Source organism: Petaurus breviceps, unplaced genomic scaffold (assembly GCF_028583685.1).
Source record: "Petaurus breviceps papuanus isolate PSGF00001 unplaced genomic scaffold, PetGlider_PUasm1.0 90977, whole genome shotgun sequence".
NCBI classification, from domain to species: domain Eukaryota; kingdom Metazoa; phylum Chordata; class Mammalia; order Diprotodontia; family Petauridae; genus Petaurus; species Petaurus breviceps.
Genome location: NW_027187391.1, coordinates 23,415,716 through 23,440,779, shown reverse-complemented (window position 1 = coordinate 23,440,779; position 25,064 = coordinate 23,415,716). Strand labels below are relative to the sequence as shown.

At 38.6% G+C, this 25,064-nt stretch overlaps 1 protein-coding gene across 1 annotated transcript in view; it reads left to right on the top strand.

Annotated features, from left to right (window-relative positions):
• Positions 1-3,561: 3,561 nt before the first annotated feature.
• The window catches only part of RNF217 (ring finger protein 217), a 164,325-nt gene continuing 142,822 nt past the window's right edge, over positions 3,562-25,064 (top strand). The window contains exon 1 of the mRNA XM_069077486.1: positions 3,562-4,678. Within this exon, the coding sequence (XP_068933587.1) occupies positions 3,839-4,678 (840 nt within the window). The 5' untranslated portion in view covers positions 3,562-3,838. The remainder of the gene's footprint in view (positions 4,679-25,064) is intronic.

Sequence of the window (25,064 nt, the reverse complement as noted above, 5' to 3'; positions counted from 1 at the left end):
ACAATGCCCTCCATTTCCTTATTCCAATCCATGATAAAGATGTGACTTTCTTTACCGAGGCCAACTCCTTTATATGTACATTTGACCCCATTCATTCCCATTTTCTCCATTATTATCACTACCTTCCACCCCACAACTTCTTCCCATCTACTGATGACTCCTTCACTAATTTCTACAGATCACCCAAGTTTCCCTCAACCAAAAAACAAAACAAAACAAAATTCACTAGATTTTGCCATCCCCGTTAACAGTAGTCCTATATCTCTCCTCCCTTTCTTGTTCTTAAGAGAGCTGTCTATACTCACTGCCTCCATTTCCTTTTCTTCTTACTCTCTTCATATTCTCCTGCAATCTAACTTCTGACTTCATCATTCAACTGGAACTCTCCAAAGTTACCAATGATTGCTTACTTACCAATCTTCACCCTTTTTGCCATCTCTCCAGAATTTCCCATTGAATGTCCTAAAAGCATCTTAAACTCAACAGATCTCACTATCTTCTCTCTCTCTCTCTCTCTCTCTCTCTCTCTCTCTCTCTCTCTCTCTGTCTCACACACACACACACACACACACACACACACACACACTTCTTTTGAACTTCTCTATTATTGTTTTGTTTTGCCTTTTGGAGGGCAATTGGGGTTAAGTAACTTGCCCAACGTTACACGACTAGTTTTTATTGTGTTAAGTGTCTGAGGCCGGAATGGAACTCAGGTCCTCCTGACTCCGGGGCCAACGCTTTACTCACTGCGCCACCTAGCTGCCCTGAACTTCCCTATTATTGAAGACACCACTATCTTCCCAATCAACCAGGTCTTCAACCTTGATGTCATGTTTTAATCTGAACTTTCCCTAACTTGTTATATCCATTCCCCCCTATGTCCACAACTTCTCTACCCTCTCTTTTCTCTCATATATTCAACATTTTAGTTCAGGTTCTCACCATGTCTTGCCTGGACTACTTCAATGGCTTCCTGTTTGTTCTCCCTGCCTCAGATGTCTCCCTACTACAATCTATCCTCTACATAGCTACCAAAGAGATTCTTCTAAAGTGAAAGTCTGGCTACTCAATAAACTTCACTGGCTTTGTCTTACCTCAGTGACCAAATACAAACTCTTCTGTTTGGTATTTAATGTTATTTACTATCTGGCTAATACTTGTATTTCCAGTCTATTTACACATTATTCTCTATGGTTCAGCCACATTGACCTACTTGCTGTTCCTCATACAATGCTATCTCCCATTTCTGTGACTTTACAGTGGCTGGTTCCTATTCTTGCAGCGCCCTCTTATCATACATCTACCTCCTGGAATTCCTGGGTTTCTTCACAACTCCTCTCAATCATACATTTTACATGAGGCCTTTCCTATTCCTCCTAGTTGATAACATCTTGCACTACAAAATTACGTCATATTTGATTTTTGTCTTGTATATATATACCTATATAAGTAAATACTGTCTCCATCACTACAATGTAAACTCCTCCAGAACAACTGTTTCATTTTTGACTTTGTATCCACAGCACTTCCTGTAAGCACTTAATAAAATTTTTTGAATTTGCTGATTTATCATTTGAAACTCCTTGATCCCAATGTATTTTTTATTTGCCTTTTGGTGCACAGTGGATGATTGGACACGTTTGCTAGAAGACAATTTCAGCGTTTTCAAAAGAACCACAAACAGAAGACAATGTTATCTCAAATCCTTCCTTCTTTTCTTTTCCTTTCTTCCTCCCTCCTTCTCTTCTACCCTCCCTTCCTTTCTTTTTTCCTTCTTTCTCTTCCTTCTATTTAACTCACTTTTCTTTTTTTTTACATTTATGTTTACCTCCACCTTTCACGGATCTTTCCCATTACAAACATATGCAAATTTAATTACTTTTCAAGATAAAAAAGCAATCACTGGCTTCCCCAAAAATGTTTTTCTTTCTTCTGCCTTTAAGGAAATAAAGCTGGTCAGTGTTTGGGTGACTAATGCTTCCAGTAAAGATAAGTCAACATATTGTTAAATGAGAATAGATTCACTGTCAGAGTGCCTGGGTTCAAATCTCAGTTCTGCAGCTTTATTATATGGCTAACCCTGAGCAAGTCACAACCTCCCTGTACCTGTTTTCTCATCTTTAAGATGGGGGAGGGGGGGAGGGGAAAGGTGCTTTACATAATCTTGATGGACTTGATACTTTCACAGGTCTAAATGAATGATCATATATATTGCCCCAAGTATAAATGTTCAGCTTAGAAAATTGTGATGGTAGATATTACGTAAAATGCAATCCATTTTAAAAACTGATGATGTGTTTATTATCAAGACCCCTTGTTTATCAATCTCTTTTGATGTCTATTTTTGCTGTTTCGAAGTCTTAAAAAAACAAGCAAACCTGTATAAATCAGAATGGTCAAGGGGGTAGGTATTAGGAGGGGTGAATTCCAAATCAGATGATGGTTCACTTTTTAAAATTTCTGCAAAGCACATTGTGTACATAATCTTATTTTATCCTCAGAACAGTACACTCAGGTAGCTGTTATCTCCATTGTAGGTGAGGAAATGGAGACTCAGAGAGGTTAGATAAGCAGTTAAATATCATTTTTGGTGTATTTTATCTTATAAAGTGTATTGCTTTTTTAATATCCTTAGGTAACTTATGTGTTCTGTTTGGAGGAAACAGATTTTGGATCATCTGTGAGTTTCAATTATCCATATTGCCACCATTCCTACACCCATACTACTATGGATAATTAACCACATTATTTAAAGCATTTTGAGTGAAATTACTTTGGCTGCTTCTGTCTCGACCTCGTCTTTTGAGACACCTCCCTTTGCCTCAAACCACCAAACTGTATTCATCCAACAGGCACCAGTCAGGCTGAAACAGTCAGTAAGCATCCAACATTTTTCCAGGAAAAAGCTCAGAAACCTTTATTAGTTTCATGCTAAGTTGTACTAATTCCTGGCGGAAACAGTACCGGCCCCCTTGTCATTCTCAAGTGTCTGGAATGAGCTGCTGGGTGTCAGACAACAAGCGTTGCCGCGTGTGTGTGTGTGTGTGTGTGTGTTTGTGTGTGCCTGCGTGCCTGCGTGTTAGGGTGGGGAGGTGTGCACTGTTAGGAGTGGGCGGTCGGGCTGAGCAGAGCACCGTAGGTGAAGCTCGAGGGAAGGACGCTAGGTCGCATTTCCACTCCGCCTCTCCCCATTGGGGCCGAGACTCCTGGTGTGCGGATTGCGCCTCCAGGTCACAGACTCCTCTACTCTTTGCACAGTTCCTTCCCAGCCACCCACTTCATAGCTAGGATGCACCTCGGGAGGAGCTCCGGGAGGCAGCAGCGGGCCAGGACCATGGCTCTGGAGTGACTGCCGACAGCTCCAGCCCTGGACCCTGCCCACGCCCCCTCGGGTCCTCCTTACAGGCTGAGGCTCGCCCGGCCCCCGAGCGTACAGTGCCCAGAGGCTGCCGCGGGGGCTGGATGCGGGCTGTCGCTGAGCTTGCGGCGAGCCGCCCGAGTCCCACCCGCGGCGGAGGCGGAGCCGGGGCAGCCGGGCTGAGGCAGCCCGAGAGAGGCAGAGCGGCGCGGGCCGGGCCGCCGCGGGCCGCCGGGGCTCTCTAGCCTTCCCACCCCGGCCCCAGGAGACGCATCGCGAACCGGGGCCCCTGCTGCTGACGCTGCCAGTGCCTGCGGCCGAGGAAGCGGCTAGCTCGGCGCTGCCCAGCCCCGGAGGGACCCGGAAGCAGAAGCGGGGCCGGAGCAGCCAGAGCCGATCAGTGGCCCCCAGCAGCCCGCCGGGGCTGGGTGCGGGGTCGGACGGCTGAATGGGCAGCGGCGGCGCCTGCAACCGTTGGCGATGGGCGAGGAGCAAAGCACGGTGAATGCAGACGGTCCCGCCGAAGGGCGGCCCCCCGGGGGCGGTGAAGACGTGGGCGAGGAACCGACGGAGCCGCGACGACCGCGGGGGGAGGGCAGCGGGGCAGCAGGGCCTCGAGCCCCCTCCCCGGACCCGGGTGGCGGCAACTGCAGCGGGGACGGGGCTTCCCCCGAGCTTGGTAAGAAGGGTAGGAAAGCGCGAGGGCAGCCCGCCGCAGAGAGATCCACGGAGCCCCTAGATCCCCGAACTTTGCAGCAGCAGGAAGAAGCGCAGGCGAAGGGAGAATGGGATGGGTCTTCTGAGTCCGAGCTTGGGGAGAGAGCCAACCCTCCCGACGGACTGGTCTTGGAAGTGCTTGGCCGGCGCCGTCACCCTCCAGCCAAGAGACACATTTACTGCACCGTGTACTGCGTGGAAAATGACCTGCCCGAGGCCGCGACCCTGGAGCAGCCTTCGACCCCAAACACTCTGGCCTCCCCGGTGCCTCTTGCCGTCCCTTACTCTACCACCTCCTCCACCAGCTCAGTGACCTCCTCTCCTAGTCCTGGCTTGTCGCCCCCCTCGGACCCTCTGGCCTTCGACGGCGGCAGGGGCGGCAGCAGCGTCGAGCTCGACCTATACCTAGCTCCTGAACCATTATCCGTGTCCAGACTGATCGGAGCGCCGCCCTACCCGGGCCTGGGAGGACTGGGGGACCCTTATAGCCCCCTCCTTGTGTTGAGCTGTCGGGTGTGTCTGGAGGATAAAGCTATCAAGCCCCTGACGTGCTGTAAGAAGGCCGTGTGTGAGGAGTGTCTGAAGCGCTACCTGAGCTCCCAGGTAACCCGTCCAAATTCCCCCCTCTCACCACTCCCCGCCCCGCCCCCCCCCAGCCTTTCTTTCCCCCAGAAGATGGAGATTCATATTCATTCCCCCCTCCCTCGTCTGTCTCTCCCTCTTCCTCTTTTTCTCTCCCTCTCTTTCTCTCTTTCCCCCTCTCTTCACCTCCCTTCCTCTCCACTTTCCCCCTCTTTTCCTCTCCTCCCTCTGTTCTCCTCTCTCCCTGTCCTCCTCTTCTACGCCGAAGGGATGATGATAAGGCAATCTTTCTATGACGCCTGTCCAGTTCTCATATCTTAGTTCTTTAATGTTTTGCTTTGCCTTTCTGGAAGCTTGACTGTTAATTGACTTTAACCTACACTGCACACAGTGGTGGCAATCTAAGAAGTAAGAGTGAATCGAATGGGCTCTCAGTTTCTTTTAAGGGATGGACACTAATATTTCAGGTCAATGATATCTAGTCATAACTGATCACATCTCATTTAGCCCCATTTATAACTTACTGGCCAGTTACATTTTGTCCCCATTTAGAAATATGTACTCAGTTCTTTGCCCACTGCTTCATTTTTCTTTTCTTTTTTTTTTCCAGAGTAAAGTGGACACAATGTTTTCACTAAAGGTGAACTCAAATAGAGCATTTTTTTCGTAAAAAAAAAAAATGCCCCCAAGCAAAACCCTCTAGAAGCATACCAATGGAGTCTTGGGGAAACTTTCCAGGAAGTGTGTACTGCTTTTTAGGTTTTATGTTAGAAAGTTTAAAGTTTTATGCAAACTAATAACCAACTTTCATTCATAATAATATATTTGCATGAGACTTGAATTTGCAAATCCTTTGCAAAGACAAATTTACACATTCACAGGCAGTTACTTCTGTACAAAATGTGGAAACCCTTTTATGGTCACATGGCAACATTACACACATACTGTGTCCAATTGAACAGATAGAGGAAATTTTAGGTAGGCAGAATGGAATGTTAACCAAATAATAATTTGGCTAGCACTTGAGGCTAACCAAATTGGTACAAAGGATTTTCATTTCTCTTTATGCTTTATCCAGAAATAGGTGCCTTTTAGCAGTAGTAATGTCTGCTTGTTATGTTTATGGAGTTTTACTAACTGGTTTGGAATTCAAGTTCTTTGAAGGTAAAGAGTATAACAATCAGTGATGATCACTTATAGTATAATTTCACTAGTAGTAATGTCTGGAAGTGTCATAATGCAACGGGTGCTCATCATGCAAAAATAACTGAATACAGTCCTGAATTATAAATTCCACTTAAAAAAATGGAATTTCCTGGAAAATTGCAGATGTAGCTTCCAGTTTTTGTTGGAGGTAAAAATGATGTTATCTTTTGATAATAGGAATTAAAGCATACTAATATGTGTACTTTCTATCTTTAATAATAAATTGAGATTAAGAAAACAAATAGTATTTTTCAGACCTTCTTTACAGTCATTTTCTTTTTACAAAACTGGCATTTCTTTTACATTTGTAATATGTAAAAATTAGATCATAGGACCATAAATGAAGAGTTGGACAGACCTCAAAGGCCATCTAGTCTGACCCTCTCATTTTATAGATGAGGAAATGAAGACCAGGAGGTTGACTTGCAAAAAGTCAAACAGGTAGTAAATGGTAAGAGTGGGATTTGAACGTCCGCAATGTCTCCACTAGAGTCAATATACTTTAAAGAACTTTCTGATGTTACTATTAAGTGAGGTCTATGAGCAACCCAAAATTCTAGGATTATATACTGATGTTGCTGGAAATTCTGAACTGGTTCAAAAGAAGGTATTTGATTTACCTCTTCTTGCCCCTCTAGGGATGGGTTTTTGTTTGTTCATTTGTTTGTTTTAGCTTAGTGGTAGAACAAGTCATCTAAAACATTAACTTTTGGAAAACAGAAATTCTCTTCTATTTTCCATCACAGAATCATAGCACTCAGCAGTATTATAGTCAAAGCAACTCTCAATTGACTTGAAGTATTGAGAAGACTCAGCCACCAATCTCTTGCTGTCGTTTGGTTTGGTTTGTGTGTTCATTATCTACATCCTGCCTGTTTCTTTCAGTGCTTAGAATTCTCAGTTCAACAAATATTTATTAAATACCTACTGTACACAGTGGTAGCCACCGGAGGATATACTAAGTCTAGTACACACTTTCATGAAATTTACAGCTTTTGCATCTTTTTGAGGCCTTATATTGCATCTGAGCTTCTGAGATTCAACAAGATTATAGCCTGAATTTGTAGGCCTTTAGCAGTCTATAAAATGAATATAAAAGATTTCAAATTAGTCATCATCAGTCATTTTGCTCTTCATTTCCTTTGGATCAGATGCCCAGTATATTATTTCAGAGAGTTTTTAGTGGAAGGAAAAGATTACAGACTACCTACTAAACATTTTACACAAACTTTAAAAATACATATTAAATGTTGATTGGAGTATTGCCTGGTCAGATGAATGCTTTCCTTCCTAAGGGAGATATCAAAGTCTTTGAAAGGAGACCTACAGACCCAGAAGAAATGGGCTTGGCTTTTTTCAGGAGAGAGGGATGTTGGCTTTATCTCCATTGGTTCCCAAGGTTCCTCCTGTAGTAAATAACTGGATGATAGCTATGATCAGCATTTCAGCTCTTAATGCCAATTTAGGCTATGCCTCAGTATCATGACATTATGATTTAAAATGTAATGCAAAATTTTTTTTTATTTTTCAAGACAAAATTGTTAATGCCTAGGTCATTTTGTGTGGCATGGTAAAAGAATACAGAAAAAGACTTCAGAGAGTGCTTGGCTGTATAATTGGAATCAGCTGATTCTTGAATTAAATTTTTGAAAGGGTTAACTGAGGAGATTGTAAGTTATTTTTATTTTAGTAGATATCATATTATGAACCAAGGAACCTGACTGAGCCACAGAAGGACTGTAATAATAAAAGCTAAAATTGATTTAAATGTACTTTATTTATATGAATGATGATGCTTTCATCCATCCAGTGACCTATGTTCGGTTGGTTGGAAAAGCTATCAAGAGGGTCTTATATGTCCAAGATCCTTTTGTGATTTTACTTTTAAGGAAAGAATTCTCCATCTTGGATGACTTTTATTATATCTTAAGTAAAACTTATCTAGGAAGAAAAACCTTTTCTTTATACACTCATTATAGCTAACTGGCTTGTTCAGATTTCAAAAATTCTCATCTTTTTGTGTTGCTAATATCTCATTGTGGTTTGGTCATGACCCTATGTTTTCCAAGTTTATGACAACAAAGCTCAAGTTTTGACAAGTCCAACCAAGCCATAAAGGTTCTTGTAGTGTGGGCCTGACTGTGTCTGCCATCTTATAATGAGGCTAGCTATGTTCAGAGATGCTTGTTAGCAGAAGTTGGGACATCAAGCGATTACTTTCATGTTTTTGTCACAGGAACTCATAAAGACAACCTTCTTTTATGGAAAGGGAATGTCCACATTGAAGGAATCAGAAGCCTTTTAGTTATGGTAATTAACAAAAGTCTACATGAAGAAATATGACTTCAGAAGATGTACAAAATTACTCTCCTTGGCTAGGGACTTGGGAAAATTCTGTGGTACATTTTAAAGTTTGAGCTATTAAGAAATTTGGGTAAAAAAAAGAAGAGAATTAGAAATGCTGAAAAAGCTTTCAAAAGTTGGCCTAGCAGCTGCTAGTGTATCTTTTACCTCTCAACTGAGTATTCCCCTGGATTGGCAGATGGCTAGGAATTATAACTTCTAAACCTGTGTAGTAAGTGCAAGAGATACACAGCACATTTCTTATAGAGATTGCAAACAAAAAACAGCTGCTGAATAGTGATTTCTAAAAATGACTGCCAGGGGGACACCCTGGAATCAATAATGTAGAGGTGAAAGATTGAGTTATCTTATTACTAATCCCTGAGTCATTCAATGCCATTTGGATAAAAATGTAATTTAAAATATATTTTCTTTTAAGCCTTATGAATATTTATAGATATTATATTACTGTGTCAGTATTTATACTATTTATAAATATTATATTACTCTACTACTATACTATGCTAAAGTCAGTATAGACTTTAAAAGCTATCTCTTTTATACATATCACACTCAAGTTAATTCATATACCCTATACTAGGTGTAGCTTTGATAGCCTAAAAATCATGAAAAATAAAACATAACTGGTATCAATTTTGAAGTGATGACCTTTGACCCTTTGAAAAGTGAACATTAGTGTATGCACAGTCATAATTGAGTTGAGGTATTTTGCACTAATTTTCAAGTTGTATCTTATGTGCCTTCTTTTCTCTTTCACATTCATATTTATTCTTTCTTACTCACTACCTAGTGGCCTTATCTTCTTTCTAATTCTTTTTTTCCCCTTTTACATCCCATTTCCCTTTTTCTCCTTTTTTTTCTTTGTGAATTTAGTAGCCTTAACTTAGTAGGAGTAGATGGTGATTTTGATTTTTCTAGGATGTCTTCTTAAATCTCTACTGAAACTTTTATCCTAGGTAAGCAAGGCATTATCGGACAGCCTACTCATTTTTTTCTTGTCCCCTCAGCTATCTGGAGTTATAAATTGATCTAGACAGGGGTTCTGAACCTTTATATGTGTCATACATGAATCTTGGGTAGCATAGTGAGTAGAGAAGTTGATCTGGAGTCAGAAAGAGTTCAAATCCAGCCTCAGATCCAGCTATGTGATCCTGGGAAAGTCATGTAACCACTATCTGCCTTAGTTTAGTCATCTCTAAAATGGGGACAAGATATTATCTGTAACATCCCAGCTGTGTTGTGAAGTTAAATAAGATGATATTTCTAAAGCACCTTGCAAAACTTAAAGCACGGTTTATAAATAAATCCCTATTTCTTATGGGTCTCTGAGGATGTTTTAAAATGTGATAAAATACATAGGAGTACAAAGGAAACTGATTATATTGAAAAACAGTTATCAAATAAAAAAAGTTCATAGGCCCCATGTTCATAATCTATGAAGAAAAACGTTATATTTTGCCCTCACCTTTTTTATTTGCTCTCATTTGACCAACTGCCATCACTTAACTAGATACTAGTAAGAGTGCCTGTTTGCTTAAGGGTGTCCTTCACTCTCTTTGTTATTTTGTTCCTTTACTGTAGATAGAAATAACAATTTTATAGTTGGAAGAGACTTTAGGGAGTATCTAGTTCATGGATCTCCCACCTATAGGGACCTGTAGCTAGGGATCCCTTTGTTCACATGAATATGTAATTAGATTGTGATGGAATATAAAATAATTGTGCAAATAGATGAGTACAACAAATTTAAAACACTGAAAATTGCCTTTGCGACTGTAGATACAGTCCAAACCTCTCTCTCTCTCTCTTTTTTTTACAGATGAGGAAACTGAGACCCAAAGAGGTTGAGATTTGCTGAAGGTCACACAGCTAGTTGGCAGAACTATAATTAGAGCCCAGGTGAGGCAGCATAGTATCCCCGGTTTTGGAATCAGAACTGGGTCTAAATTCCAGCTTTGTACCATACTACTTTGTATCCCTTTGGGAAACCACTTTACCCATCTGAAAAATAAGGTGGTTAGACTAGATTATTTGAGGCAATCTGTAACTCTAAATCAGTTTGCCCTCACCTTTTGATTTTGTGGTCGCTTGATTTTTCTGAACATTGCGCTTTCCATTATGCTGCACTGTCTGAGATATTGCTAGGTCCCCTGGACACTATATACTGTTCTTTATGTTTCATCCTTATGAAAAATAGAGAATGAGGGTAATTTTTGAATTCTTATATCATAGACAGAAGACTTGGGGAGAAGGTATGACTTTTTTTTTCTTGAAGCTAGTGTGGGAAAGTTTCTGGGTGGATGATGGATTCATAGAATACCCAGTAAACTTGGATTCCACTTGCAGTGACCCATACTTTCAACTGGTAATGACAAATAAATCCTCACTCTACCCCAGGATCTCAGATAGGCAGTGGTCTCTTTCTCCTATTGAAGCAATTTTTTACTTGGAAGGTTGGTGGTTTGGGTGACACAAATAACCTTTATGTTAGGTATATTCAAATCATACTTTTTATATTGGAGGCAAAGTTATAAAGCATACAGCCATTCATTCTAGAGTGACTTTTAGAATGTATGTGTCTGAGAGTTTTTTCATTGCTTACATATTTGCTCCCTTCACATTGCTTCATAAATGTGATCCATATTTATGCTGACAGTCTGCATATTTTTATTGTTACTTTGACTACATTATTGCTACTTTTGACAAAATTCTTAGTTTCTGCCCTTTATAAGTTGTTTCTGAGTTTTTCTGTAGCTGTTTTTGTCATTTCTGGAATACTTTAAAACTAGGCAGAAAAACATTTGTATGTTTTGTTTTTTAGAAGGTCAAAGCCATGTGGATCTTAGAATCTATTGAAAGTTAAATCTAGAAGGAAATTGAGAAATCATCTAGACCAACATTTCATACATTTTATGTATGAAGAATTCTGATTACCAAAGAGGTCCAGTGATTTGCCCATAGTCACACAACTAGCATGGCTAGAAAACTAAGCAGGCTTTTTTTTTAACCCCAAATCCAGTGCTTTTTCTACCATATCACATTCTCTCCAGTAGCAACTGAGAATATATCTAGTTAAAATTTATCAAACTTAATAGTAATAACTTATTTTATCAAAATTTACTAACTAGACTGCATAAAGGCAACATTAAGCAACAAATTGTTGAAATTAAATTTCTTCTGTGAAAGACACATAAAAAACTGCTTCTTATGTATCTTTTTGAAGGTAGGAAGTACATTATTTATTCAGCTTCATACCTTGAGACAAAATACAACATTTTAGTCTGTCAATATTTATTGACTGACTTTATTATTATTTATTATGCACAAGGTACTGTGGTAAACATTGTTAGGATCTGTGGAATTGTAACACATAAGCACCTTAAGGCCTTGGACCATTTAGCTGGAATAATGTAAAATGTGTATGCGTAGAAATATAAACAATAATTGGGGGGGGGAACCCAAAACAACAATAAACAATATGTGCCAAATGAGGTAGTCATTAAGATGTGCTATTTTAAAATGTGACTTACATTAATGTAAAATAAATGGAAATAATCTTACTGTAGAAGTTTATTTTAAAGAAGTTGTCCATCTTCCCAATACTTTGAAAGATTTCTTTTGGCAAGTTTGTTTTGTATCATTCAGCGTAAAAAAATGAGGTGACTTGATAGTAATTAAAAAAACTGATTAATTGTTGGTTTTTATAGTCATCAAGTACACTTAAGTTAGAGGTTTTCTTCCTGTATAACCAAATAACCCTTCTTGAATCAGGTTTTATCTTTTAAAAATTAATTTAGTAACCATGTGTACTTTGGGCAGCTAAGTGGCCCAGTGAGTAGAGCACAGGTCCTGGAGTCAGGAGGACCTGAGTTCAAATCTGGCCAGAGATATTTAACACTAGCCATGTGACTCTGGGCAAGTCACTTAACCCCAACTGCCCTGCCTTCCCCCTTCCAAAAAAAGAAAAAAAAAAAGAACCGTGTACTTTAAAAGTAACTAGATTTTTTTTTAACAAATTGACCAAAAAACACAATCATGATAGTATTAGTAAAAATGTATGGGATGAGAAGCTCTTTCCCTTGGGTATTTGAGCTGTTTCTTTTAAGTTTCCTTTCCGTTTCTTATTTTCTGAGTTAACATTTGGCCTGGAATTTAAGAATACCCTGAAGGGCTAATATATCAATTGACATAGTCCATTTTTTTATCTATAAGTAAAAAAAAAAATAGAGATAGTAGGATGAAAAGTTTTATTTCAAAGTAAAATTATAGTATTTTTGTGTCAGTTGATATCTTTGACCTTCTAGTATAGGAAATGAAGTATTACTTTTTTAGGTAACTTTTCTTTCTATTTGGACTGAAGACCAGCTTGATTTTCCTGGTTCAGCTCCATAGGATGAAACCTTCTGATCAAGGAGAGAGAGAAAACTTTTCTTTGGCTGCTTCTTTTTGAGGGGAAATGGACACATTCCTTTGCTCTCTACATAGGTCCAGAGAAGGTTTACTTATTACTCTCAATCACTAATCTGCAGTTTGAGGGATAATGTTTTAGTCAGAGTCAGTTAGAGTAAGTTTGATACTGATCAATCTACACTCTCATAGAAGTGGGTTTCCCTCCACTGGTACACATCTCAACCTTTTCATACCTTTTCAGCCTGTGAGATCTTTGCCCAGGTCCTACTATAGAGGATCTACCTAATGTGTTAGAAGCTTTTCTCTGGTTTTATTAACATTTGATGGATACCCCCTTTTAGCATTCAAGTTGCTATGCCTACTTTTTCTCCCATGATGATGATGCTATCTTGCATGCAAATCATCACAGAGAATATGATACAGTCCACTCTTCGCAGTGTGAACTCTATTCTCCTTTGCATCCACTGAAATGTTTACTCTCCTGAGATTTTGATTCTCCATAATTTATTGCCAGAATGCATCACCGGGAAAATACTTCTCTTAAACTGATGGACTTAATAAGATTTGGAACTAGAAGGAACCTTATAAAGCATTGAATTCAAACCCTTCATATTACAGAGGAGGAAATGGTAATCCAGAGAAGTTAAATGATTTCCCTAAGATCACATAGGGAAAAAATATTAGACCCTTCTCTCACCAGCCTGCACTACTTTGAGACTTATCTGACTCTTCCACTTTGCCCCAGGAACATCATTATTGGGACAGTCTCATCAACCTGTGAGATTTCATCGGTCTTGAGACTGCCTCATCACTACTTTCCATCTCTCTGATTGGAGGGTAGAACCATTAACTCCAAAACCTCTAAGGAGGGAGCTTAGGTCAGAACATCTCATTTCTCACTTGGCTGTGCTACTTTGGGATTTCTCTGACTTCCACCATGCCTTATGTCAGGTACATTCCCCTAACCCTTTTAGCTCCTTTTACATGTTGTTTTCCAACATTAGATTCTAAGCTCCTTGACTGTAAGGACTGTCTTTTCAGCACTTAGCATAGTGCCTGGGCCTTAGTAGGTGCTTAATAAACTTTTATTGATTGATGACTTTTTTTGTATTTGTATCCCCAACACTTAGCACAATGCCTGGCATATAACAGATGCTTAATAAGTTTTTATTGACTATCAATGACTGATCTAGGATTCAAATCAGGTCTTCTGACTGTAAATTCAGTCCTCTTTCTGCTGTTCCACAATTTCTGTCATTGAGGGTGCTATAGTTTCCCAAATGCTACAGCCTGATCTCTTGCTTCTGTTCAGTTTGGAGCCCAGCTCATCTGCAGTTATCTGGCTAAGGTGGATGTGGTTTGAACTATCTCAATGAGTTGTTCATCTGAATGTTTGTCATAATCTGGATGCTATATGTTCTTCTTCCTTTGGAGCTGTTCCTGTGTGGCTTCCAAGCTGATCACTAGTGACACAGAAATTAATTTGTTATTGATCAAGAAGCAATATTGTGGAGTATATAGAAAGAAGCCTTAGAAAAAGAAAGGCCTGGGTTCAGTGCTACCTATGACATAGACTGACTTTATGGCCCTGGCCTCTCAGTGCTCTAGGCCAATTCTAAGACTATAATTTCTCTTTCATTTAAGTATCTGGATGGTAATAGGAGGTAGTGGACTATTTTTGTCTGATTTTTGACATGAGTTCGCTGTGTATTTCATAATAATAAGAGCTCTCATTTGTACAGCATCTTGATTATTCCCACTTTATTCAAGGTGAAACTGAGGCTCAGAGAGATTAAGTGACTTTCTCAGGGTCCCATGAATAATTAATAACATTCATTAGGGATTTAGTGTTCTAGTCCTCTGACTCTAAGAATTGTACTTTTTTCTCTACACCATGTAGTATGTAGGTGATTCTTTTAGTCTCTTAACTAAAATGATCCTAATTAGTACACCATGGTCCTGTAGAATTATTTACTTTGGTGAGTACATTTAGTCTGTTTTTGAATCATTTAATAATGATTCATCCAATTTTAAGCAAGATTTACATAGAAACTGCTGCCAGGAGAGTAAACATTTTCTTTTGTAAATGGTTTGACTTCAGAATGCTGGACATTTTAAGTAGTAGTATATTGTTTCAGCAATTCCACTATTCTTTGCTTTGAAGTTTTTATATGATTTAGGAAGGATACTTTCGCTGCAACTAAAAATCTCCAAGCCACTTCAATTCTTTACCATTCTGGTCCCTCTTGCAAGTCAGTTTCAAAGTACACTTGTTTTTATTTGCTTTTTATTATATCCAACTTTGTACATAACTGTTGCTCCACTTTTTCATTATCTCGATGTAATTTCAGAATATGTATGTGTGTGTGTGTGTACATGTGTGTATAAGGAAAATAGGAATTAACAAAATTGGTGTTAGACTCATGATGTTTTATTTTTCCAAATCTAATCCTCCTCATTTATTTCTGTTGATTCCACCATCATCTTTTCAATCACTATAGACACATATCCTTGGAAATAATTTTTAGTCCTCCTTCCCACCTCACTTGTCCAACGCAATGTGAAGTCCTGTTGATTCCATACCTATAGTCTCTCTCCAAAAGTCTTCTCATCTCTACTTCTACTGGAACAACCCTAATTCAAGTCCTCATCTTTTCTTGAACAGACAATTGTAATACCTGCCTAACTGGTTTTCATAAATCTAGTATTCCTCCTAATGCACAACTCTGATAAAGCTAGTCCTCTACTCTAAAAACTTTTGATGATTCTCCATTATCTATTAAATAAACCATACATCCCTTGTCCTGGCATTCAAGTCCCTCTGCAAACTGGCTTTGATCTACCTTTGCAGCCTTGGCTCATACTTCTTCACTTTATTTATGATATGTTCTAGACACCAAATGAACTACTTCCTTTTCTACTGTTCAAACTGCCCTCTCTCTGTACACAACATTCTCCTTTCTTACAGTGGTTCCCTTCTTCCTAATTCCTGCACCTTTATTTGTTGAAATCTCTTCCTCAATCCTTGACATCCCTCTCTTGTTTTCTTGTTGTGTCTTTGTTTTCCCCCCACCCCCCAAATTATTTTTAAGCATCTTGAAAATGGATTCTACTGCATATTTCTATATCCTGCCAAGTAGCCTATACATAGGAGAAACTTAATTTTTTGTTGTTGAATTAAATAGTTGTATATATTCATAATCATTACTAGAAAGTAAACTATCTAGGCCAAAGTAACCTGGGCCCTTCAAATACAAAATTAACCCACCATTTATTATGGGATGGTATTGAGGGAAACAAAGTTGCTACTTGAATAGTTAACCATTTGATTATGTAACAGTGTAATATGATGGAGTGAGAAATCTTTTCCTGATTCTAGTTGAAGATCAGAATGCATGAAGTAAAAAAGTAGATGGCCTTTTCCTTGGCTCCTGTAACTCTAGATGCTGGGATTATTCGTATAAATGGCTAATCCCTTTCTAAATCTTTCTAATCTATTTACTTCAATAATATCTTGCCACCATAAGGTCCATGGGTTAATTATATGCTGTGTAGCAAATTGCTTCCCTTTTGTGTTGTTGATTTTTCCCCTATTTCCTCAGCTACTTATTACCCTCACCAAAAAGTATTTACAATGCACTCACTTGCCCAGGGTACAGAGCAAGCTAAACAAACATAGCCCCTGCCCTTTAGTTACTTAATAATCTAAAATAGGAAGATAAAGTAAGTTGTTTGTCATAGTTTTTAGCATTTTAATTTATGCCATTTCATCCCTAGAGCTAATTTTTCTAATTTCTACATTTTGCTCCCCTTTTATCAAGTAAATCCAGGTGTTGAAATCTATTCCAGTAACTTTCATATAATCAATAAGCACCATATGCTGAGCATTGTCTTAGGTCCTGGGGATGGAGTGACAAAAATTCTAAGTCTCTGCCCTCTAGGAATTTCCATTCTATTAGCAGAGACAACATGAACAAGTAGAAGCATATGAATACATAAATTTATACATACATACCCACACAAAAATAGACATATACACTCAATAAGCTAAGTGATTTGGGTTGAGTGTGCACTAGTAGCTGGGGGGAGTCAGGAAGAGGACTAATGGGAGACAGCTAGGTAGTTCAGTGGAGAGAGTATTGTCCTGGAGTGAAGAATACCTGAGGTCAAATTGAGCCTCAGACACTTACTGGCTGTGTGGGCCTGAGCAAGTCACTTAACTTCTGTTGGACTCAGTTTCTTCAACTATAGCACCTACTTCACAAGGCCATGAAGACGGCTGAAGCAGGAGCTTGGTCAGACATCAAAGATGCCAAGGTTACCCACTGTATGGGGGCCATCAGACTTCCATAACTCTGGAAAAGAGAGTGAGGTTGATGACTTTGCACAATTGCTTCACTCAAATCCATTTCACTAGCAAGTCAACACATCCCCCCATATTGTCACTGATCTGCTTCAAACACAAAGGACCATCACCACCACCACCACCAACAGCAACAACCTCATAGACTTGTGAGGATCAAATGCGATAAAATTTGTAAAGCACTTCGCATAGTGCCTGACACATAGTAGGGGCTATAAAATTCCTCACTTTCCTCCCCTTATGTTGAAAGTATCACTTAAGCCATATTTTTATGGGAACTAGGGATCTAAGAGGCAGAGGTGAGAAGGAAGTGAGTTCTAGGTATGGAAAACATACTATTAAAAGGCAAAGTGTCAGCAAGAGGAGTTATGTGCATGACGATCACTAAGTAAGCCAGTTTTGCTTAATCATGAGTTCATGGAGAGTGATGTATATAGTAAGACTGTAAAGATTAGGTTAGGATGAGATTGTGAAGATTTTAATTGGTCAATATGAAAGATTGCATCTGATTCGAGAGGTAATAGGGAGCCATTGCATTTAACTGAGCAGAAAAGTGACACGATTAGGCCTATACATTAGAAAAATCTCTTTGACGATGGAAGATGAATTGCAAAGTTGTTCAGTCATGTCTGGCCATCTGTGGCCTCATTTGAGGTTTTCTTGGGAAAGATGCTGGAGTGGTTTACCATTTCCTTCTCCTGTTCATTTTACAGGTGAGGAAACTGAGACAAACAGGGTTGAGTGACTTGCCCAGGGTAGCACAGCTAGTAAGTGTCTGAGGCTATATTTGAACTCAAGAAGATGAGTCTTCTCAAGCCCACTGTGCCATGTAACTGCCCCAGATTGCAGAGAGGAGAGATTTGAAGTAGAGAAACCAATTAGCAGGCTACTTCAGGAGTCCAGTAGAATCTAAGCATCTTGAAGGCAGGATCTGTTTTGGTTTTTGTTGTATTCCCAGCATCTGGAACAATGCCCAGCACATATGGCAAGTGTTTATTGAATTGAATACCCTGGATAAAATCCAGAGACTCTGATGTGACCAAAACTCACTAGCCACTGTCACTAGGAAGGTTTCCCCTAGGTTGAGAGGGTTCAATTCTTTTTCCACAGAACTATATAATATATGAAGCATTATAAGTTTGTTCTCTCCTTGAAAAACCCCACTGATTCTTCCTTTCTCGAGAACTCTACCTTCTTTTCAACTTTTAACCACTTTTTAGCCAAATTTTAACCACTTCCTTCATAAGTAACAAATTTTCCTGAGAAGCTCCTTTCAAAATAGTTGTTGTTTTTTTTCTTAAAACTAAAGTAAGAAATGTTCTCTGGTATTTCCATATGTTATTACTTCCGAATATTACTACTTCCATATATTACTAAATATAGTGTTGTGCCTCTATAACCTTCAAGAGTATTTTGTATTAGACAGAGGGTTATCTTTTGTTCTGATCTCTTTTTATCTAAATATAATCACGTTCACACACTCTAGGTCAGCCCAGTGATACTAGAGCTGTACAGGACTGCCACATGCAACCTTGCTTAGATACATCTGAAATTTGGCATCCTGTGAGAAAATAAAAAAGTTATCTCAGGGTAAAGGAGTAGGAATTTAGAAAAGCTTTCCAGGAATGTACTGAAAGAAATGCTTCTTTTTCTAGGGCTCCACTTCTGTTGTTTCTCAGGCCAAGTAGCATTTTGAAAGTGATACAGTGCATTGTGTTCTTTTTTTTTTCTGTTAAAAAGAAACAGAAGTTTTGGACTGTTCAAAACACGTTTGGGTTTGTGTGTGTGTGTGTGCGTGTTTTATCAAAAGAGACTGACGCATTAGATTATTTATACGATTATGTTAACAAGACTAAGGTCAGGGTTGCAGTCTGTAGGAGTGGCTGTTGTGGGTGAGGAGGCGCAAATAGTAAGGAGGAAGAACAGCATTTATGAAAGGAAGACCTGAGTTCAAGTCCTGCTGTGTGACAGCAGGCTAGTCACAACTTCCCAGTCTTCTGGGAAGTGCCTCCAAGTTACTCTCTGCTACTCTGCTACCATAAGTTACAAAGAGAGAGTTACCATAAGGAAGGTTTCCAACATCAATAAAATCACAGGTGCTAAACATGCTCTATTCCTTCATGACTCACACACCACCCTCCATGCCCTGAGAAAACAACAACAACCAACAACCAAGCAGGCCAGTCTAGGGAAGCTTCTTGATGGAGTGGACAGAGTGCTAAACGTGAATTCGAGGGACCTGAATTCCAGTTTTGTCTCTGCTTGTATGACCTTGGGCAGGTTGTTTAACCTGTAGCACTTAGTTTTGTTAACCATAAAATGAGAACTTTGGGCAAGTGATCTGTAAGGTTCATTCAGATTCTAAATAAATGAATGTCCCTAAGAACTGTGACCACCCAACAACCACACAAACCTACACAAGTGGACACACATAGCATTTATTATGGGCATACTATGAGCAATGTATCATTGCTAGGGGCTAAGGTAAAATGCTAAATGAAATGGCCCTTGCCCTTTAAGGAGTGTGTAGCACTGATCAATAGCATATCAGGATGCCTTGCATTGACCACAAAAGGGATTGTTTGAGAACTGGCAAGATGCTTGATATAATGTCATCACTATTATATTTCTGTGCCCTAGGCAATGTATGAAAATTGTTCTTCCTCTTCGCTTATATTCTGTCTCCCTATACAAAAAATACAGTTTTATCTCTTCCGAGTATTTTCTTTCTATTTAGAAGTGTGGCAGCAGCAATGAAGCAGACTCACAATTACTTATATACAGATACAACCACAAATTCAGTGACTACAGAAAAAACCCAATAGTGGGAACAGTGTAACAAACAAACAAATCCCTCATGGCCCTGCCTTGGCTGGCTGCTTCTTTAATTCTGTTCTAGCACTTCTGGAGAGACAACTCAAAGGATATCTTCTAATGAATGTTTGAAGAGCATTGAGCTTAGAGAAAGCATTTGTTGCTCTAAGATCCAGTATCTAAACCACTGGGATTTTAGGTAGTATAAGATAATCAAAGGAAATGGGAAAGGAAAGGATCCAAAGAATTTGATTAGAAGGAGTTTCTCAATTAGTCAGCTGGTTTATATTTAGGATTTATTTTGTATGTAGTACTGTGCTAGGCACTATTTGTTAGAAGACTTTGAAAGCCAGGCAGAAGAGTTTGGGATTGTTGAAGTAGGAAATGAGGGATGTGAGGTAGGTAAGCTTCTGGCTGCCCACTACCAAAGTGTTTAACAAAATATAATAGAAGGAGGGAGCTGTGTTCTAGTGGACAAAGAGCATTTGGTTTGGAGTTCAAAGACTTGGGTATAGATTTGGCTGTCACTAAACTTGCTGCTTGAGCTTGAGCAAGGTCTTTCATCTCTCAGAGAATCAGTTTCCTCACCTCTAAAATGTGGATAGGAATACACTAGTATATACTTCACAGTGTTGTTATGAGGAACAAATGAGATGATGTGTGCAAAGCTCTTTTTGAAGTAATATATGAGTTGAATTCAGGTCAATTCAGCAGTCATTTATGAAATGGCTACTATGTTTAGAATAATTGTAGTAGGTGCTGAGGATATAAAGTCAAAAATTAAATAGACTCTACTTGCGAAAAGCTTATGTTGTACTCTTACGGAGAGTTACTTTAATGACAGCATGTCTATATGTTATAGAAAGATGTGGAAGTGAAATTTTAATGCCAACAAACGTAATGTCTCCTATAGGGTAGCTGATGCCACAGTAGAGTGCTGGGCATAAGCATCATCAGGAAGACCTGAGTTCAGATCCCGGCTCAGCACTTAATAACTGTGTGGGAAAGTCACTTAAATGGCCATTTGCCTCAGTTTCTTCAACTGTGAAATGATGGAAAGAGTGCTAGTAGCACTTACTCCACAGAGTTGTTGTGAGGATCCAGTGAAATAATTATAAAAAAAAAATGTGTTTAGCACAGTACCTAACACAAACTAGTGTGTTGGTGTTCATTCATTTCAGTTGTGTCTGACTCTTTGTGACCCTATTGGGGTTTTCTTGGCAAAGATACTAGAGTCATTTGCCATTTCCTTCTCTAGCTCATTTTACAGATGAGGAAGTGGATTAAGTGACTTGCCCAGGGTCATATAGCTGGTAAATATCTGAGGCCACATTTGAACTCAATGCTTATTTCCTTCCTTCTTTTCTTCCATCCCAAATATACTAGGATTTCTGATTTTGTATGTCATAAAATTGAGATTCCCACTGTATGAGAAAGCTGCTGAGGTTTCCACTATTAGGATCTGATTTTATGTTTGACCTGCATATTCCCTCTAGCTATCTGTCATTTCTAGGCTGATCAAGCCCCAGGCCGGAAGCATAGGAGAAGCTTTGGGCTTAGTTTGTTGCATAATCAAGATCTGTTTTTATTACTGATTTGAATCTGTTTTCTTGACTACACTGCTCTGCCCATTTGGTTCCTATGGATCTGCCAATTCCTGGCTGCCTGCCTAGCTCTTTGAGCATCTGCCTTACTTTTCAGTATTTGTGTTCTGCCTACCTTTCTGATTTTTGCCTGCAGCCTTGCTTTAACCAAAGTATCTGAATGTGTCCTGACTTCGTATTGGTTACTGATCTTTGCTTTGACTAGGCATCCAACTGTCTCCTGGAACCATCCTTGTTCTCTCAGTGCTTGATGTTTCCATTCTCAGATCCCCACTCCATATCCATGACCCACAACTTTCTCCAATTCTGGAGATCCAATCCAATCAGGCCTTTAAAAATAATTTTATTTTTTATTCTGAATTTAATGAGTGTGTATCTTTGTGTGTGCGTATGTTTGGGGGGGTGTGAAAGGGAGAAACATTTCCATATACAAAATAACACAGAAAAATATGTTTATATGTAAAACTAGGTATCCCTTACAGCTTGCCTTGAAAATACACACAATATAAATTTAACATGTTACTTTCAAAGCTTTCTTGCTTTGTATTTCCTTCAAACCTCCATTTTCTTCAAACTTCTGTATCGTCCAATTTTTAAAATGTTTCTTTTATTGCCTTATTTCTTTTTGTAGGGGCCAATACTAATGCTAGGTTCTTTCTCCCCAGCAAATTCCATATCCTCAAATTGAAAAAGGAAAACAATACCCATGAAATAAATAAGCATAATCAAGCAAAACAAATCTATACATTTGCCATGTCCAAACAGGTATGTCTCATTCTGTACCTTGGATCCATCATCCCTCTGTCAGGAAGTAGGTAACAAGTTTCATTATCAGTCCTCTGAAATTGAGGTTGGTCATTTCATTTATAAGAATTTTAAGTCTTTCAAAATTGTTTTCTTTACAATGTTGTTGTATAAACTGTTCTCTTGGTTTCCCTTACTTCGTTCTGCATCAGTTCATACAAATCATCCTGAATTTTTCTGAAACCATTCCATTTTTTTATAGTGCTGCAACGTATTCCTTTGCATTTACATATCACAGTTTGTTCAGCTAGTCCTTAATTGATGAACATTCTTTTTGTTTCAAATTCTTTGCCACCATAAAAAGAACTACTATGCATGTTTTTGCACATACAGATATTTTCCCTTTTTCTGTAGTCACTTTGCAGCATAGTCTTAGGAGTGGCTTTACCGGGTTAAAAGTTATGCATAGTTTAGTGCCCTTTTGGGTGTAGTTCCAGATAGCTTTTCAGAAAGGCTGTATCATTTCACAGAATACCAGTGTTCCTGTTTCCCTACAATTGTCATTTTTATTTTTACTCATCTTTGCCAATCTGATAGGGGTAGAGTAGAACCTCAGAACTGTTTTCATTTGCATTTCTTTCATTACTAGTGATTTAAAACATTTTTAATATGACTGTTTGGGTTTCTTCCTTTTAGAACTGCCAATTCATTAACTAACCATTTATCTACCCAGGAATGGCTCTTGTTCTTACACATTTGAATCAATTCCTTCCTGTGTCTTGGATACCAGACCATTATTAGAGAAACTCTCTACAAATATTTCCCCCCATTAACTGTTTCTATTGTAACTTTAACTTCATTGATTTTATTTGGACAAAAAACTATTTTAATGTTATATAACCAAATTCTCCATTCTACTTTTCTAGGATCTTTTCTGTCCTTTGTCTAGTCATGAACTTTTTTCCTATCCATAGTTGGGAAAGTAAACCAGACTTTCTCTATAACTTCATTCTACTACTAGTTCTTCAGGTCTATTTTCACAATGGCTTCCAAATTTTTACTCCTGTCTTCTTTTAGTGTACAACAGTGTGTTTCAAAGTGGAATTCTATGTGACAAGGAGGGAAGACAGGGGAAATGGATACGATATTCCTTCTCCCTGCCCTACCATTTTAAGTCCAGTACTTTCATTGGAGGACTTTTATACCGGCTATAATCCCTTTCCTTCTACGCGGTTTAGGATTGTTGTTCAGTGTGAGTCATAGGATTATAGGTTTTAATGTGAAAGTTATTCTAGATGTCCTATACTCCTACTCTCATTTATTTTACAGGTGAGGAAATTGAGACCCAAAACAGTGAATGACTTAGCAGGACCACATTGTCATTAAGTAGCAGGACCAAGTTTTGAATGCAGGTCTCCTGATTCTAAATTTAGTGTTCTTCCTATTACATCACATTTGTGTCATTTATCACTTGTGTAGTTTACTTAGAGAACCACTTACAAACAGAAAGCTGAATGGCAAAAGGATCAGTGATGTGTGCTTGACCAACCTTTTGTTCTTTGAAGTAGTCTTTCCTTCTTTGTTTTTCATTTCTTTTTTAACTAGTTCTTTTTACTGAGTTTCTTTGAATATCCTTGCTTAAGCACTGTTTGGTTCAAATACTAATTTATTCCAATTTGATTAGTCATCAAGTACTATCACTTTTCAATTGGTCAAGCAATAAACATTTAGTGAGTGCTTACTATATGCCAGGCACTGTGATAAGTACTGGGAATATAAAAAGAGGCAAAAAAAATCATCTGGGCCCTCAAGGAGTTTACAATCTTATGGGGAAGACCATATAAATACAAACACACATACATACATATGTATAGGACATAATTAACATAGGGATTAAAAATTAAGAGGGGTTGGGGGAAGGCTTCCAGGAAAAAAAAGGGGGGGAGGGGAGGATTTTAAATGGGACTTAAAGGAAGTAAAGGGAGGTCAGCAGTCTGAACAGAGGAGGGGTAGTGTTTCAGACCTGGGGGACAGCCAGAGAAACATCTTGTTTTTCTAACATTGTTTTTTTCATTATGTTGGTTCTACTGTCACTACCTGTAATAACTATTTTTAAGGGCTCCTAGGTCAAGGCTTAATTACCTATACATACCAAACTATATTTCATTTTTATTTTAGCTTTTTTTTTTTAAGACTAGGAAACAATAATTCAGAAATAACTGCTTTCTTGGTCTTTAAACTGAACAGATTGATGATTTTTTTTCCTCCTATTCTTACATATACATGCCTCATAAAGTTCTAAACTATTTCGTGTATAGCATTTTTCTGATAACTTATTGTGAAAAATGCACTTGAGGATGAAATGCTGGTGGAAATGTGTTGTTTTTTATTCATAAGAAAGTATCCAATAAATGAAGTCTTTAGAAACAAGCTCAAAAGGAATGAATTATGATTTGAGTAGGTGGCGAACTACAACTATATAGAACAGTGAGTTTAGTAAGTTTCTCAAAGTGATTACTCAAAATGACATTCTTGTGATTATTGTGAAATCACTCAAGCAGCAGTGTTTTACCAAGTTAAAAATATTTCCAATGCATCATTATTTGTAGACTCATGAAAACTGAGCAAATGTAAAGCTCTGCCTCCTAGCTAAAAAGCAAAATTCTAGACCCAAACCCCTGACTTGTATTAAAGTTATTTCCAAATAGAACTTTTGTGGCTTAGATCATTCATTGACTTTTTATTGTGACTTTCTAATTTAGTCCAGTTTCAGTCTCTACCCACTTTCTTATTCTTCCTATCGAGAATAGATTTTATGGAAAGTAAATTGAATCTGAGGTAAAACCAAACAAAAAAGCCTTATGTAAAAATGTGAATATAGATTCATCTTGGAATCACAATA